General features: G+C 37.9%; 1 protein-coding gene across 5 annotated transcripts in view; it reads right to left on the bottom strand.

The window, feature by feature from the left end:
* Positions 1-17,234, bottom strand: part of ASXL3 (ASXL transcriptional regulator 3) — a 126,627-nt gene that overhangs the window by 63,795 nt on the left and 45,598 nt on the right. For all 5 annotated transcript variants that reach the window (XM_065668198.1, XM_065668194.1, XM_065668193.1 and 2 more), the window contains 2 exons: positions 5,484-5,592; positions 4,038-4,149 (listed from right to left, as the gene is read on the bottom strand). In XM_065668198.1, coding sequence (XP_065524270.1) covers positions 4,038-4,149; positions 5,484-5,592 — 221 coding nt within the window. The remainder of the gene's footprint in view (positions 1-4,037; positions 4,150-5,483; positions 5,593-17,234) is intronic.

Here is a 17,234-nt window from a genome sequence, read left to right as displayed (position 1 = left end):
CACTACAGGAGTTATCCTAGTGTCTTTCTAGTCCAGAAGGCACAAGATGTTAAAAGCAGAGTAGCTACAAAGAAAAAAATTCAGGATTCAGCATGAATCTGATCCTCTATCATCTACCATTTCATCTACTATGTCTAAGAAATCTGTCTAAAAAATTAATTCTGCCATTTCATGTTCGCAAATGAAGAACTTAAGAGTTTCAGGAAGCGCTGAAAACCAAAGTGTCTCAAGAGGAGTGTCCTGGGTTCAGCAAGTAGACATACGTTGCTCACATTTGGGCAAACATCAGAACCTATGTTTGGGTTAGGTTAGGAAGTCACTCTACCATAGGAACTGCTACATCATTGTACATTCCATTGGCTTCCATGAAGACAATTTTTAATCAACAGTGCTCCGTGGCTGATGGATTAGCCCTGGCTTCAGAAACCCTAGGGACAAATGCCTTTTGAGAACAGAACATTCTATTGATGGGCAAAAGGATATTCTAGTCATCATTTTCTCAGGCAATAGTAATTGGGATTTTTATTCTGTAACTGACTGCATCTTTACATGCTGCCCCTGAGTCTGAGGGAAATGGACTTTATGAAAAAGATATGAGACTGCCTAGACAGCTTCTATAGAAATCCCATTCCAAACAAAACCAACTGTAGTGTAAAGAGTTTCCTTAACATAAGCCTTTGGAGAAGGTGGGGGAAGAAAGGTTTCTCCATAGCATCTGAAAAATCCTGAGATGTTACCATTCCAGTTGTCAGTTTAGCAACACTGATGTGGAGTAACAGCTTTTGCAAAGTCATGTGTTTATAACTGTGAGGTATTTTTATTTTACTATGCTAATAAAATTGTTCAGTAGCCTGCATTTATACTGGGGAAAATGTGCCTGCTGGGGAATAATGTGATTCTTCTCTGTTTGAGTGTCAGCTGGTACTTTTTACACTGAAAGTTGAAGACTATCATCTAAAAGCCCACAAATGGACCGAGGCTGTTGCTTAGGGTTTCATCCTCTGCTTCCAGCTAACGCTAAAGTGTAGCTTTTTAAACTCTTGCTAAACAATTCCTGATCACTCTGCCAGAACTGGGGCTTCTGGACTCTATCACAGTGGAAACGAGCAAATAAAAATGCAATCAATCGGGCAATTAAGAATACAAAGTGCAAGGAATGTCCATTGTCATATGTATCACAGATATTAAGGCTGAAAGGAGACACTGTAGCTATAGACCTTTTTTAGAAGACAAGTCAGAGAATTGCATAAAGCGTTTTTTTTTACGGAATGAAATGTTACTTTTATGGCACAGAATAGTTGCCTGGAAAGCAAAAATCCAGGCTTTAGTGTGCAAAGCTTAATTGATAGACATCTTGATAGATTTGGTCTGCTAGACCAAATATTTTCTACAGATAGGTTTCCTCAAATATTTACAAACCAATCAAGTCACCACCTCATCTTTGATAAACTAACTAGACAGTCCCTATTAAATTTCCCAGAGCAAAAGAGGTATTTGTTCACGCAGGAGTTCATGCACGTCTTTTCTAAATCCTTTCCCATTTTTCTTCTTACAGCTATAATGAATGCAATACATACACTACTAATCATTTAACTACTTCTATACCCAAAGGAAACACTGTGCCTATATTCTTTAATCAGTACAACCACATTTGTAGACCAAGAACTGCACTGGACTAATTAGCAAAGGCATCTCATTCACATTCAACTCATTTTCAGTTACGATTCTTAAATGCTTTGCAGATTTACTGGTTTATTGAATACATGTTTTCACTGCACAAATGTGACCTTTTTCATCACTTTAAACTCTAAAAAAAATCAGGCTGTTGAAATGTAATCATTTACAAGGCAACCAAGAGGGGCCTCAACATTATTACATATTATCAATATATTTAATCAAGAAAGCTTTTCTACTTTTCAAAAAGTATTGACAAAGATATTAAATGAAGAGTGGTCAACACATCGTTAAGAGAACAGCAACAATACCTACTGTGATGGTGATTCCCACGTCTCTGCTGATCTCACAATTTGTTATTTTCAATCTGTTTAAGACTGGCTGCACTTCCCAGGCATGGTCTTGTTTTTATGCCAAGCATTCTATATTGTAAATGATATCACTCATAGAATTCCACATGTATCTCAATAGATACCTTTAACAACAAAACTTCTATTCTCAAGAGAAGTGATTATCAAACATGTTTGACAAAATTATGTTCTGTATCAGCGGACTGATAGAAGATCTGCTGTCTACAATTCCTTATTAATCACATCTAGCATCAGCCTTTCTATATGTCATACAAACTCACTACTGCTATCCAATTTACTCTTTTTAAATATATCTACCACATGACAGAAAAAAAAAAAGTTTTGCTTGCAAAAAGTTAAAGATATTGTGGTTTTCCAAGATTTGTTAAAGAAGAAACATGAAGGAAAGTTCTCAGATTTATTTTTTTTTAATTACACAATCTAGGTGTAATTTACTGCTCTAACCCAAATATTTTTAAATGTTTAATTTTAGCAGCTGCTCCTTTATGTTACCACAAGTGCTAGAATTATTTTTATTGCTGTAAACTGTGAAGTTACTATGCAGCCTCCTCCCAGTCAAAACCCAGCAATTTTCTACTTCTGGCATTCTGGCCCCCTTATTTGCATCCTGCCACTCCTAAATAATTGCCAGGTTTTTGCCCCTATTTTTATTTGTTTATAACAAATAATATCAACGTTTGCTTTCCTATCTGTACACTTAAACTGCTTTTCACCTCTGCATTTTTCCTGTGACTTAGGGAAGTGTACATCAACAAACTGTGTATCAGATGGGAAGTGTTCAAGAACTACAAATATGCATGTTCACTTACACAGGCAGTGATCGTAAGCGTAAATCCATCATAAGCATAAAACCACTGCACATGCAGATTCCATTGAATTCTAAACATATCACAGAAAATGAAGAAACAGAGCCAATTAATAAGACGACTTTTGTTTTTTCTACTGAGCTTCAAAACTTCACCACCAAATTCACAACCTTAGTCTTAGGTAGTTCTCTTATTCCTGTTACTAAGCATTTTGTGATTTTTTTCAATGCTGCTAGCAAGCAATACTGAAACAGCAGCACTAATCCTGTATAGGTGCAGCATAGAAACCAAGATCAAAAGGGATGTCTGTAGGAGAACAAGGTGAGCTGAGCCTTTTCATGTTCTAGTTGTAGACAGGACACCCTCTCACCAGATACAAAGCGAGCCAAAACAGCAGGCTGCAGTCCAGCAGTGGAACAGGTTGTGAGAGGACAGCAGAAGAGGAGAGCAAGGAAATGCTAATATCAGAGGTCCTGCAAACCTTGACTTCTATAAAGCGTTCACCTTATAGCCATTACATGAGTGCAATTTTAATAAGAATATTAATTTCTATTACTTGCAAGTAACTGTAGGTGACTGAAGAACTGTGTTTTCTTTATGAGCAATTATTACCTCTCGAAAAGATATTCCTAAGGTTGTAATTTTTAAGTTCTTGCAATGTTTCAGTTTGCCATTATCTCAGAAGAAAAACAAATGCACAGGATTTGATACTTCAACATGCCTTTATGTCAACATGGCACCCAGGAGAATCCCTGCCTGAAGCAAAAGAATACAAACCTTTGTCCTGTGCCCAGAAATCTACTGAGGGTCCAACACCAGATGCCTACACTGAAAGGAATGAGGTGTCTACCTGATGATGGCAAGTCTGAAGCCTGGTAAGGGAAATTACTGTTGAGGACTAGAAAATAGCTGTGGGCACTAGAACAAAAAAATTGTAAGCCAAAAAATTATCTACACAAAACACACACAACAGCACTACTCATTGTCTTTTACAGGTCTAAGTCAAATAAAGGCACTTGGTGTTCCTGATTTCTTTATAAGGCCAAAAAAGAGAGGGAGTTGCTCAAAAATAGTTCCGCTGAGTAAACAACGTTACTTACGCCGTTTAGAAAATACACCATTAAAATCTTAAGTAAACAATACTTATTCTTTTCCCACCCTGTTATACTGAAATTAAAACACCTACCACCATTTTCTTCTCCATTGTTATTGTTTGTCTCAGCCATTTCAGTGCCATCTAATTCAGATTCACATCCTAAATCCAATGTTCCATCAGTAGGGCATGATGATTCTTCTTTCTACAAGTAAAAAAGAAAAAAAAGATTAAAATCAACAAGAAAAAAAAATCAGTCATGATTCTGCTGCATCTCTGAAAATAGATTCCTGCAGTGTGCTCTCATGCTTACATTTCAAAAAACAGAATAAAATAAATATGCTTGATATGCTTGTGAGTTACTTCAGAGAAAGACATAAAAACAGACCTCCATGAAACAATCTGCAAATCAAAAAAGCTATTTTGTAAAGTCATAACATACGCTTAAACAAAAAAAATGCAAGAACTTCCACTTTTTTTTTAACAAAAGCAGACTTGTTTGGCTGTTAATATCCTAGTTTTCCAGTTGAGTGTCCACGACGCTGCAGCAAAACACAAATCCTTTAATGTTTCTTTTCTGCCTTTGCCTGTTTCCTGAATTCAAATAACTGAAGCAACCTGGAGCTCACAAGCATGGGAGTGATTGTGAATACCTGGATTTGTGCCAAGAATATCTCCCGATTTAAAGAAAAACAACAGCATTTGGTTTAGTAAATTAGGAAAGAGAGCTCCTGAAAACTATTAATTCAGTCTCAGATACAGAATTTTTACTGATCTGGAGCAGTAAAATCTATATAGTTGGGTTTTTTTTTATTTTTTAAACCCTTGCATCAAATAAATCTGCCATAAATTACAAAAGATTCTTCCCTTCAGCCTAAAATTGTAATTGACTGTATTTAGATTGCAAACATAATCTCACTCCCTTGTTTCTCACCTCTTCCTCACATTCCTCCACTCCTATTGTGAAGCCACTCTAAGTCTGATCATGTACAGCAACAAAAAATTTCTACCCAGAGAAACCATCAGATACATACCAGAAAAAGAAAAATAAAAAGAAGAGATATAGAAATAGTATAAAGGCAAAATTCTATCACTTTAATTACACTTGCTCCCAAAAGCAATGCTGTGACCTGTAAACTAAACGTTGATTTACATTAGACTTGCAAACAATTTTGCACTAGTTAAAAATCAAACATTACTACAATTATTTAATGAGAAAGTCAGTGATCCTTTTGAGCTCACTGCCCATAAAACAAAGGCCTTTCTGTGAACAACTCTGAAAAAGCAGCATTTTAGCTAAACTATATGTTTTTTATACCATATGCTAAATTCAAGAACACGTCTATGCTTTCTAGGATAAAACATTCAGTGTTTACTTTCATTATAAATCCTTTTAAAAGACATCTGAAAGCAGTTACAAGGACTATCAGGTCATTTCCTCTTCAAAGAATCTAATCTGTTTACCTTTATATCTATTGAGACATTCATAAAACGGATTAATAGCGCTATGTACTTTCCATATACAAAATTTAAACTTACTTTGAGAGCATAGAGTCCTGACTTCCCAGGGATTTTGAAGAATGTTCCATCACCTACACGAGTGTTAGTATGAAGCATCGCATTCAGGCAAGCTAATGGAGAGGTTCCACTGAAAAATAAAATTGTGCAGTCCAAGATTGAGTGCCTCTTGTAAAACTATTCCCTCGTTCTATTTTTTTTAAATTCATGCTTGCCTGGCTTCATTTTTTTTTTTTTTTGGGCCCCCCTCCCGTTTTTTCTTAATTCTCTCAACCCTGAAAACATCTACATTACAATAACAGGCCAGTTTCAAACTTAATCATATGCATCTGTCCCTTAGGCTCGAGGCAAAAAGTCTGTGAATTATAATTAGGCTTTTCTCCACATTCTAAGAGAACCAAAGTCCAAATATTTATGTGAAATTACTTCATAAATAACACCATGAAGCCTCATTTTTAAAATGTTACAGACAATGTGGCTGCTGCACATGAATGATCAAAACAGTACCAAATTCAAGGGCAGCTGCATCCCATAGGATGAAAGGCAACAAAAGAATAATAAAAGAGCCAAGGAAGAACACATTTAAAATTAAAAGTGATATATAGTTAAGCCTTCTTCTCTCTCAACACGGTCAGCCTGCATTACTACACATAAATACAAGCACATTTCTACCTTCTATGAATCACTGTCTTTTCTAATTAGAGTTAGTTTAGAGATTAAGAGATTGACCTACTCAAGGTAGTAATTGTAATACTACTGCGGAATGCATGTTAAGGGACTACTTAAAAATAAACACAACACATTAAGGAAAAAAAAAAAGAGTAAGTGTACAGAGGTGTCTTTGTAATAGATGCATGTTTACATCAGAAAAAGAAAGCATATGTTTCTACCTTTGCTACACTCACACTATTCTGAAAAGTTGATCCAAAAATTTGTTGGGAAAAAAATATTTTATTTCATTTTAACTTAAAAATTAAAGTACAAGGTTTATAGTTGTGCTATCCCAAATTTGTCCCCATTTACTGACTAATGTACACGGTGTACTCAGGGACTGAATCTGAAACTGTGCTTCCTCCCTAGGGTCCCTAGCCTGCACGCACACTTATCTTTAGCCACGTAAATATATTCCACTTAGTTAAGTGGAACAATGCCTGTGCATTAAAGTAAGTGTGTTGCTAAGTATTTCAGGATTAATTATATACTCAACTACAAACCAGGAACATGACCTCACAAGTCTGTCAGAAACTACCATTTTTTATCATGCAACACTATAAGACAACATTCAATCTTCGTCGAAAATTGCATGAGTGATCTTTTCTTATAAATGCAACTGGACTGAAATTCTATGAAATTGTCATCTTTCACATAGTAACACTTCCTGTTGATTTGCATGGCTCTGTTACAACAAAATTCTTCCTTACTGTACATGTGCTAATTTCATGGAAAGATGGAGGGTGTGGTAATTGCACTTCCAGCAAAAATTAAAACTATAAAGTGTCCTCAGGACAGGAAGTCCTGTCCAATATAATTTATTTACTATCTGTCACCTAATGTATCACATCACTACATCTAAAATCAAAAAGTACAGATAAAAATGCTGCTTGTCAATAAACACATCAGATATTTAACAGAGATCTATTTTACAAAGTATTCTAAATAAAATCATGCAATATGAAAACTCTGGTGAGTTTTTGTTGTTTCTTTTCCCCCATGCAAATAAAACCAATTCCACATCTGGTTTTGATATAATACTAGAGCAGAATACAAAACTAAATAGAGTAGAAATACAATGATACTGCTAGCAGTAGCACATAAAACATTAAGAGACTTCATTGAGTTTAACAATTACTTAAAACAGTTTTGGAATAAGCAGGATACTTCTCTTTACACATTTCCCTTATTGTATTAATGTTTGACAAGCAACGACACAAAGCATTTAAACCAGCAGTTCTGGCTGCATAATTTCTTCCATATGTTAACAAACATAACGTGAAGCAATTTCAACTCTCACAGTCTTGGATCTTTTTAGTGAAACATTATCACGGACTAAGACTTTCTCTGCAAGATAGAAAGAACTTGCTGACTCTGCAGTGGAAGAGAAATGCAATATATCAACAAGAAACAAAACTGTGTGTGCAAGTATGCACAATTTGTATCCTTCTTCTATTCGGATGTAGATATTCTGGACACCACACTTTCTTTTTACATATCATTAACCAATTAAAATGATACAAGATGAATGAACCTAAAATAGAGCATTTGGCAATCTCTTATGACCACTACTGTGCTCACAGCAGATATCTTAATCTTCAAAGTCTAGCCAACTGGCAAGTGGACAATAGAAAATACTCTCTGATTTACAAAGAAATCTGTAGCAGCTACTGAGCCAAGAAGTACTTTCAACTACTGTTATGCTTATTTCATAAAGATATCTGAAGTTCCTAAATAATTTGGCATGCAACCAAAAGGCCATATCCATCCTTCTTGAAAATAGCACTTGGGTATGACTACAATGAGCACAAAACAAACTACACACACTTAACAAAGTTGCAAATGAACTAATAATCTGGACACTGTGGGGTGGGACATATTTTGAGCTAGCAGCTCAAACTGGAATTCCATGGTGTCCTTTATCACTGCTGTTAACCAGCGATTTGCATACTCTGACAGCACAGGGATCCTTAAAACACTGTATTAAAATTCCCAAATGTTACCCACAAGAGATGCTGGAATCGTTCACAATATATGCTATCACAACACACGTGACTGCAATTAGAAAAGCCAGCAACCAAAGAACCCATGATGCAGTCTTATGTCTGAATCAGAGGAGTTTCTGAGGGATCCAGACTACTTATCACGTTTTCTAAATTCTCCCACAACCTAAGGACATATTCGTTCAGCTGAGTGCTGCTGGCATATATTAATACAGCAGCCAAAGACTGCCAAACATAAAGCTAAGTATCTTTGGATGTCAAAAATGGCACAGAACCTAAGTTCTTGAAACACTTCAAGTCAGTTCAACACTGATTCAGTTAAATCAAATTGGATAATAATACTACTATGTAACTTGGTATCTATGAATTTTTAGAGCCATAACAATATCCTGCAAGTTTTGTTGCCATAGTCTACACAGGAGGACTATGTTTACCATTTACATCCTTAAAATACAGAACTTTCATACTATTTATCCTCTTTTAAGTGAGATTGCTTTAAACCACTGTGGTATTCTAAAAGTCATTCAAACATGGGAGTCACTTTCTGTAGAAGTACGTCTTTAAGATTGCTCAATTTTATAGAATCATCAATTCATAGAATAGTTTGGGTTGAAGGGACCTTAAAGATCATCTAGTTCCAACCCCCCTGCCATGGGCAGGGACACCTTCCACTAGACCAGGTTGCTGGTCATGTTTATTTTATATACCTATACATCTATATATAAATACAAGCAGTATACTCACACCCACCCACTTTAAAACAGATTTAAAAAATGGAAAGTTACTTACTTTCTGTAAAGGTGATAGAAGTTACAACAACCAGCACCATAGGAAAAAGAAAAGAAATAAATAATTAGCCTTCTAATATAATTTTTTAATGCAATTTGATCAAAGTTGTCAGGCATTTCAATATGTAATAAATGCTCTTTCCCAGAACCACTATAATTTGGTAGTACTTGACACATCCTTCCAAGTCTAATCTCGAAATTCCTGTACATCACCAAAGCAGGCTTCTCACCCCAACTCCCCCAGTCAAAAATATCTCCAATATTTTGTGATTCTGGGCTCCCTCTTCTGGTCATGCAGCCCATATTACCTAAAAGCAAATGCCTCACTACACAGTCTCTACACAAAAAGCTCAGCAAAACCGTGTAGATGAAGTCAGATTTCAGTCATTCTCTCCCTTGCCACCCTCCCTGACCCCCTACAAAAATCTCTAAAACCACCAGTAGAAACACTACTAATTTTTATATTGGAAACTTCTCAAACACAGTTTTGTCAGAACCCCCCTGAAAACTTCTATGGTTATACTTCAAATTCTAATGGTCTTTGCTAGACTGCTTGCCAAGAGAAAGAGATTATGATCTTGGGGAAAAAAGAAAGTTTTAAATATGGAAAATAAATTGACTAAAGCCAACCAATAAAGTGTGGCAGACAGTGAAAGTTGCCTGACTATGCAGACAAGGCATCTCGGGTCCTGCAGCAGGCAGCATTTCAGCTGCTCAGCCCCTCTGCACAAGGCATAGCCCCCTCCCAGAGCTTAAGATATGTTCCAAAATCGAACAACTACTGTTGTAGGAAGACCACTCAGCTATCATAAACGTGCTCAGTATTTATTTGTTTGAAATCATCTGCTCATTTCATACAGATCCATAAATAGTCACGCGGGAGCAACAATTTTTACTCACTGCTGGAAACAAAGTAAAATCAAAAGGCTTCAGAACTAATTTCTAGACTCGATATGAAGTCACTCAGAATAAAATATGTTTATAATATATGTAAGTTATACCAGGTTTGGAATACACAAGAGTAATAATATATAAAGAAAGTAAAACTTATGAGGGAAGGCTGTAGAAGACACATTTGTGTGGTCCAGGAAAGTTAAAGATGTAATTGTAATTTTTCAGAAAAATGTAAAAGGCTGTTAGAGTCAATGGAGATAAATGTTCTTCACAATCACTGGGGAAGAAAAAGAAAGCTCACAGACCATCTAAAAGTGTGAATGTAGCTGTCGATGATTTAATCAACACCAGAACAGAGCATGAAAGTTTGTAAAATGACCTTCATTAGAAGATCAAATACACACTAGTCCTGGCTGTTACATATACTGGAACCTGTCCCAGTGTTAGCGTTTGTGTTGCATGACCTTTTCAGCATACATCCAGCGCTATATCCTAGGATACTTCATCTCAAATAAATCTAAATTTTGGTTAAGGCTGTGGTTAATAATATACCCTAAGTATATTTTTTCCAATGTATACAGCATCCAGATATGTTGAAGAATTGAGTAATGTCTAGATGTGCTCTGCTCACTGAAGTGTTTCATGGAATAATGCATGCAGTACTGGATGCCCAGGGTGATGAAGCCACATAAGATTTTCCTCAGTCTTCAAAGAGCTGCATAGCCATGGTCTTGCCAGCAAAATGTCTGAACTTGCTGTAGCCGTGCTCTAAATTGGGACAGACACACAAAACCACCAGGAACCTAAGCACCGATACCAAGACAAGAAGACAGGCAAACTGCCACTGACCACTCTAGAGCCGCTTGCTCTCCCTGCCATTCAAGCTGGGACTGAGACAAGCTCTTCCATCCCAGGCTCAGGATGAAGAACTGGGAGAGGTCCATTGAACAGAAGACTGAAAAAAACCCCAGATATTTTACTGTATTCAAATGATAAAGGCACAGGATCCTTCCTTGGCACAGAGCGAAGTAGAGAGCACAGAGTAAATGGTTGAAACCAATGGTGATGACTGCAAGATTTGCTGCCAACCATCTACAAACTTTTAAGCAATAAAACCTCCAAGTTACTCTAAACAAATCAAATGATATGATGATGAAGACTCCACTGTCTTCCCTGGTTATTTTGTAGATCTGTACAGAGTTTGGTGGGCTGGATGCCAGGTGCCCATCAAAGGCGCTCTATCACTTCCCCTCCTCAACTGGACAGGAAAAATACAACAAAAGGCTCATGGGTCAAGATAAAGACAGAGATCAGTCACCAACTATTGTCACAGGCAAAAGAGGCCTGACTTAGGAAAATTAGTTTAATTTATTACCAATCAAATCAGAGTAGGATAATGAGAAATAAAAGTAAATCTTAAAACACCTTCCCCCCACCTCTCCCTTTTTCCCGGGCTCAGCTTTACTCCCAGTTTCCTCTGCCTCCTCCCTGACAGTGGCACACAGGGATGAGGAATGGGGGTTGTGGTCAGTTCATCACATATTGTCTCTGCTATTCCTTCCTCCTCAGAGGAAAGATTTCTCACACTCTTCCCCTGCTCCAGCATGGGTCCTTACTACGGGGTGCAGTCCTTCAGGAACAGACTGCTCCAGTGGGGCCCCCCACGAGGTTACCAGTCCTGCAGCAAACCTGCGCCAGCATGGGCTTCTGTCTCCATGGGGACACAGGTCTTGCTAGAAGCCTGCTCCAGCACGGGCTTCCAACAGGGCCACAGCCTCCTTTGGGCATCCCCCTGCTCCGGTGTGGGGTCCTCCATGGGCTGCAAGTGGATATCTGCCCCACCATGGACCTCCATGTGCTGCAGGGGCACAGCTGCCTCACCATGGGCTGCACCATGGGCTGCAGGGGAATATCTGCTCTGGTGCCTGGAGCACCTACTGCCCTCCTGCACTGATCTTGGTGAGAGTTGTTGCGCTCACATGTTCTCACTCCTCCCTCCAGCTGCAATTGCCAGTGCACTGGGATTTTTTCCCCCTCTTCTTAAATCTGTTATCCCAGAGGCACTAACACCATCACTGATGGGCTCAGGTTCAGCCAGTAGCAAGCCTGTCACGGAGCTGGCTGGCATGGGCTCTCAGGGGAAACTTCTAGCAGCTTCTCATGGAAACCACATCTCATATCAAGCCCACCCCCCCAAAAAAACCTTCCCACACAAACCCATTACACAGAGGAATACCAGCAGCAGTCCATTTGCTTTCTGATCCAACGTTAAGAACAGACTACAGAGTCCAGGTAAAATTTCATTCAGAGTCATCCTTTCAATTGACTAAACATGCTAATCCAAAATAAACCAATTTAAACTATCAAACAGAAAACTTGATTGGAACAATCAATTTAAATCTTGCTTTTGATTTTTTTTCCATTTATTTTCCTATTCCAAGGTTAATTCATTCATTGCTTGAAATAATTAAAACACCTCCATCAGCAAATACACAGAGCTTCAATGTAGCATTACTTTTTGCTGATCTGGAGACTGTAAATGCATTCATCAATTATCTACTTTAATTTACAAACATTAATCTAAGTCATATTTTCCGATGTTTGAAATAGCAATGACATCTTATTTACTAAATCATTACAAGTATACTTATTTCTGTTAAGTCATTTTTAGAAAGAAACTAGGATTTGATTAAAAGATTGTTTTTTAAATGTTGAATGAAAAAATTCACTAGATGTGTATTACTATAAATATACAAGATGCGGCACAGCTACAGGCTGGGCAGAGAAGAGATTCAGAGCAGCCCTGTGGAGGACTTGGGGGTGTTGGTTGATGAGAAAATGAACATGAGCCAGCTTCAGTGTGCGCTCGCAGCCCAGAAAGCCAACCCTATCCTGGGCTGCATCAAAAGGAGCATGACCAGCAGGTCGAAGGAGGTGATCCTGCCCCTCTACTCTGCTCTCGTGAGACCTCACCTGGAGTATTGTGTGCAGTTCTGGTGTCCTCAACAGAAAAAGGACATGGAACTGCTGGAATAAGTCCAGAGGAGGGCCACGAGGATGATAAGGGGACTGGAGCACCTCCCGTATGAAGATAGGCTGAGAAAGTTGGGGCTGTTCAGCCTGGAGAAGGCTGCGTGGAGACCTCGTAGCAGCCTTCAAGTATCTGAAGGGGGCCTATAGGGATGCTGGAGAGGGACTCTTCATTAGGGACTGTAGTGATAGGACAAGGGGTAACGGGTTAAAACTTAAACAGGGGAAGTTTAGATTGGATATAAGGAAGAAATTATTTACTGTGAGGGTGGTGAGGCACTGGAATGGGTTGCCCAAGGAAGTTGTGAGTGCTCCATCCCTGGCAGTGTTCAAGGCCAGGCTGGACAGAGCCTTGGGTGACATGGTTTAGTGTGAGGTGTCTCTGCCCATGGCAGGGGCTTGGAACTAGATGATCTTAAGGTTCTTTCCAACCCTAACTATTCTATGATTCTACATGTTGCATATAAAAAAGACAAAAAGAGAGGCTTTTCAAAATGTTACATATCCAACATTATTAAACAATAAAAACATCATCTTTTTGGTAGTGGGTAGTAGATAGCTAGGGATCCATCTACTATGTTTATATATACACTACTGAAATGGTAGAGGTGGTAGATCTCACCCTCTTACACAAAGTTTTTATTCATAAATTGGAACAAGAAAAAAGCATTTCCTTTTTGAACTGTCAAGTAGCTTCTTAATTTTTATAGGGATTACTAATGAGAACTACATAAAATACTCTTGATACCTACAGTAGGTGTGACTGTCAAAATTATTTATGTTCTGAAGTCTTAACCACTTAAATAATAAAGTCATAATAAAAAAGTCTTAAACCTGAAGTTGTTTGCTAAAGCTTTGTAGGAATTGAACCGCATACAGGTTGAATACTGTTTATACTGTTTGAATAAATTATACTTAAGGTTTATGCCTAATATAAGCTCTCCCAATTGGATCTTAAAATAGATTTTAATGGATTAAAAGATGTCTTAAAAGGAATACATGTACTGTTAAAGGTTATTTATAATAAATTTTATCCATGTTAGCCAAAATTAACATCAGTTTTGTTCTCATATGGGCAGCAGCCTAAAGAAAATTTTTGTATCTCTGGTCCTACTTATGCTTCACATGTGGCCTTCAGCCTTTGAATATCACAAACATTCTTGAGCAGAGCAAGTAAGCCGTAAAGCTCACAGCTATCAGGCTTATGTAGGGTTTTTTCACCTCAGCTGTACTGCAGCACTATGGTATACCTGATCTTTCTCTTTTTTTCTTCAGAGCTAAAGACTACTGAAAAAACATCAGATCTGCCCTCTGTGCTGTTCCATGGCCTTTGATAGACATTGCAATCAAGTTCAGCATTTCCACCTTTACCTTTAGCACACTCTGTGGTCTGAGGCCAGAATGTATAAAGTTGTGGTACCCGGCAACACTGCTAATGAATCTTTTTGATATCTAGAGCAAAGTAGATTGTATTTCCTGGTGCTGGCAGCCTGGGAAAATGTCAGATGGTGTCCAACCTGGTGACAATGGCCACAGTAATATTCCAGACAAATAAAAAGCAAATGGAGTTCATCTGTAGTAAAGCCAGAGCTTTATTATGACTCGCTAAAAACAATAAAATGAAAAGCCCCGGGAATGAAAGCTCATTGCAAATCTCTGTACTCCTTAAGCCAGTGAAGCTTTTATTTTTTTTTAAATCATTTTCTCTCACAAGAAAACCTTTACATACACAAGTTCCAGAACCTGTATAAAAATTAAAAGTGTTCCTTAGTAGAATTTTACAGAGTTATTGCTGTGGATTTTCCCTGAAAACATCATTCTTCACAAAAATGTTTTTGAAGGAAAAATATCCTAAGGAGATACAAATTTACTATGGATTTACAGTGCATTTGAAAATAAGATGCTAGCAGTACATTTGAGAAGAAAAAATAAAACACATACAAACATATAACAACGCCACATTATACAAAGCAGACAGAAAGAGACAAACATGCTCTCCTAAAATTTAAATATCCCTTCCCATTATTTTTACTGATTTCCCTTGTCTTTCATCAGTCATGCCTCTGAGTGGGTCTCCATGAATATCCTGAATGTTCTGGAAAGTACGCTTGAAACACTATGCCACCTCTTAAATGATATTCACATATGGCAACAAGCATTCCTCAACCAGAAAGGAAATGAGAATACAAGTTTTATAGAGAATGTTTACACTTTTCTATGTTCCCTAACACCTGGAAAAACCCTAGGTTTTTCTGCTTTGTGCATAAAATTCTCATAGTCAATAATAGTAAATGCACCTCTGCACTCTGAATCTATGCCATTTTGTTAGATACAGTACAAATAACACAAGAAAAAAGCAATGCTAACAAAAAAAAAGGCATTTTGAATGTTTTTGAAAGACACATGCAAAGATTAAAGAGGATCTTTTGAAATTATCCTAAAAGAAAAATGTTTCAGGAAGAAAATTATCTCAAAGGAACAGGAGACCAGCTTGCGTCAGAGATGGTCACAACAGTGAAGGTGTTCTCTGGACTGAAAACACCCTCCCCATTCAACATCACTTGAAAGAAACTATTTGATTTCTTTGTGCAACAAAGTCTTATACGGGTCAAACAATACAGTTCTCTCTGACAGCTACTTCCTATTCAAGAATATGAGTTTTTTTCTTTTCTTTTTTAATAAAGTATTTCCTTTTAGCAGTTTTAACTGATTTCATTAAAAAGCAGTTGTACATTTTACATTTTTTACTCTAATATGAATGATCACCATGAAGGACAAAATTATAAAGAAAGAAAAATATGAATTCCTGCCACATGAAAGGAACTCTGGAGCAGAGGTTAAAAAACAGATTTCTTAAAGAAACCATGGTTTTGATATATATGATGTCTTATTTTAGTATTCATAGGCCCTTGTGGGTTTTAAATACATATGTTTAGAAAAATGAAGTAATGACTGCTACAATCAAAAATGTACTAAACCCAAGAAAAACATTGCCACAAAATGTGCAATGTATAAAATGGAAAAAAGCCACCCCACCCTTCCAAATATTCTTGGCTTCAAGTTGGATGAAGCTTACTCCTCAAAAAAAAAATTAAGGTGGAAAGTAAAGTGACTATGCTGAGCAAGACATAGTCAGCAATCACTGAATGTCTTTTGGCCTCTAAAATTTAATCATCCTACACAAGGGACCTCTATGAAGTTATCCCAAGTTTTCTTGTTTAATTTGGCTCTTTAACTGGCCAGTCTCCATGACTTTCTCTGTAGTGCTTTAAGAATATTGTGAGCATTATTGAGATATAACTTGTTAGTCAAATGAAAAACAAAAAATACCCCCCACTCCCTCCAAAAAAAGTTACAGCTATTTTTAAGAACAACATTCAGCTCCACTAAGGTTTGCATACTCATATAAGTGTAGCCTAATTTATACTGGAAGGAGCTTTCAGAAGACATCTAGTCCAGCCTCCTGCTCCAAGCACAGCCACTTGAATCTGGGCCTTGTCCAGTCAAGTTTTGTGCAATCTCCAAGAATGGAGACTTCGTGGCCTCTCTGGACAATCTCCTCAGTGCTTAACTGCTCTCACTGGGAAAATATTTTTCTCAGTATCAAATCAGAATTTTACATGTACCAGTTTGTGCCTGTTGCCTCTCATTCTTTGCTTCTCATGCTGTCACTGTACAACCTCCAAGAAAAGCCTGTCTCCGTTTTCCCTACACCCTGCCATCAGTGAGCTGCGGACTGCCATGAAATCCCCCTGAGCCTTCTCTTCCGTGTGAACAGGCCTGGCTCTCTCAGCCTTTCCCATATAACATTTGCTGTAGCCTCCAGCCATCTTGATGAATCTCCACAGGACTCACTCAATTTCTTTCCTCTACTAGAGGGCCCCAAACTGGACAAATGTGGTCTCGTAAGTGCTGAACAGAGGGGAAGGATCAGTTCACTTGACCTGCTGGCCATGTTCCTGCTAACACAGCCCAATATGGGCTTCTTTGCTGCAAGGGCACATTGCTGGACTAACGTCTGGCTTGTTAACCATCCCAGGTAATTTTCTGAAAAGCTGATTTCTAGCCTGTTAGCCCCCAGCCTGTACTGCTGTATGGGTTACAATTTCCCAGATGAAGGAATGTGCTCTTGCCTTTGTTGAATGTGGTTAGCACATTTTTCAGCTGCTTTGATCCCTCTGAACAGCAGCCCCATCTTCCAGTGTCCCCTGCTCCTTTCAGCTGGGGATCACCTCCACACTTGCTGAATGTGCACTCTGTCCCATTGGCCAGGTGCTTAATAACAACGTTCAACAATGACAGCCTCAGAATCAATGCCTTAGCAATACCGCCTAGTAACTGGTCAC

The sequence above is a fragment of the Lathamus discolor genome, chromosome 2 (genome assembly GCF_037157495.1).
Source record: "Lathamus discolor isolate bLatDis1 chromosome 2, bLatDis1.hap1, whole genome shotgun sequence".
NCBI lineage: Eukaryota > Metazoa > Chordata > Aves > Psittaciformes > Psittacidae > Lathamus > Lathamus discolor.
Note: the sequence above shows the minus strand (reverse complement) of the source record. Positions and strands in the feature narration are given on the sequence as shown.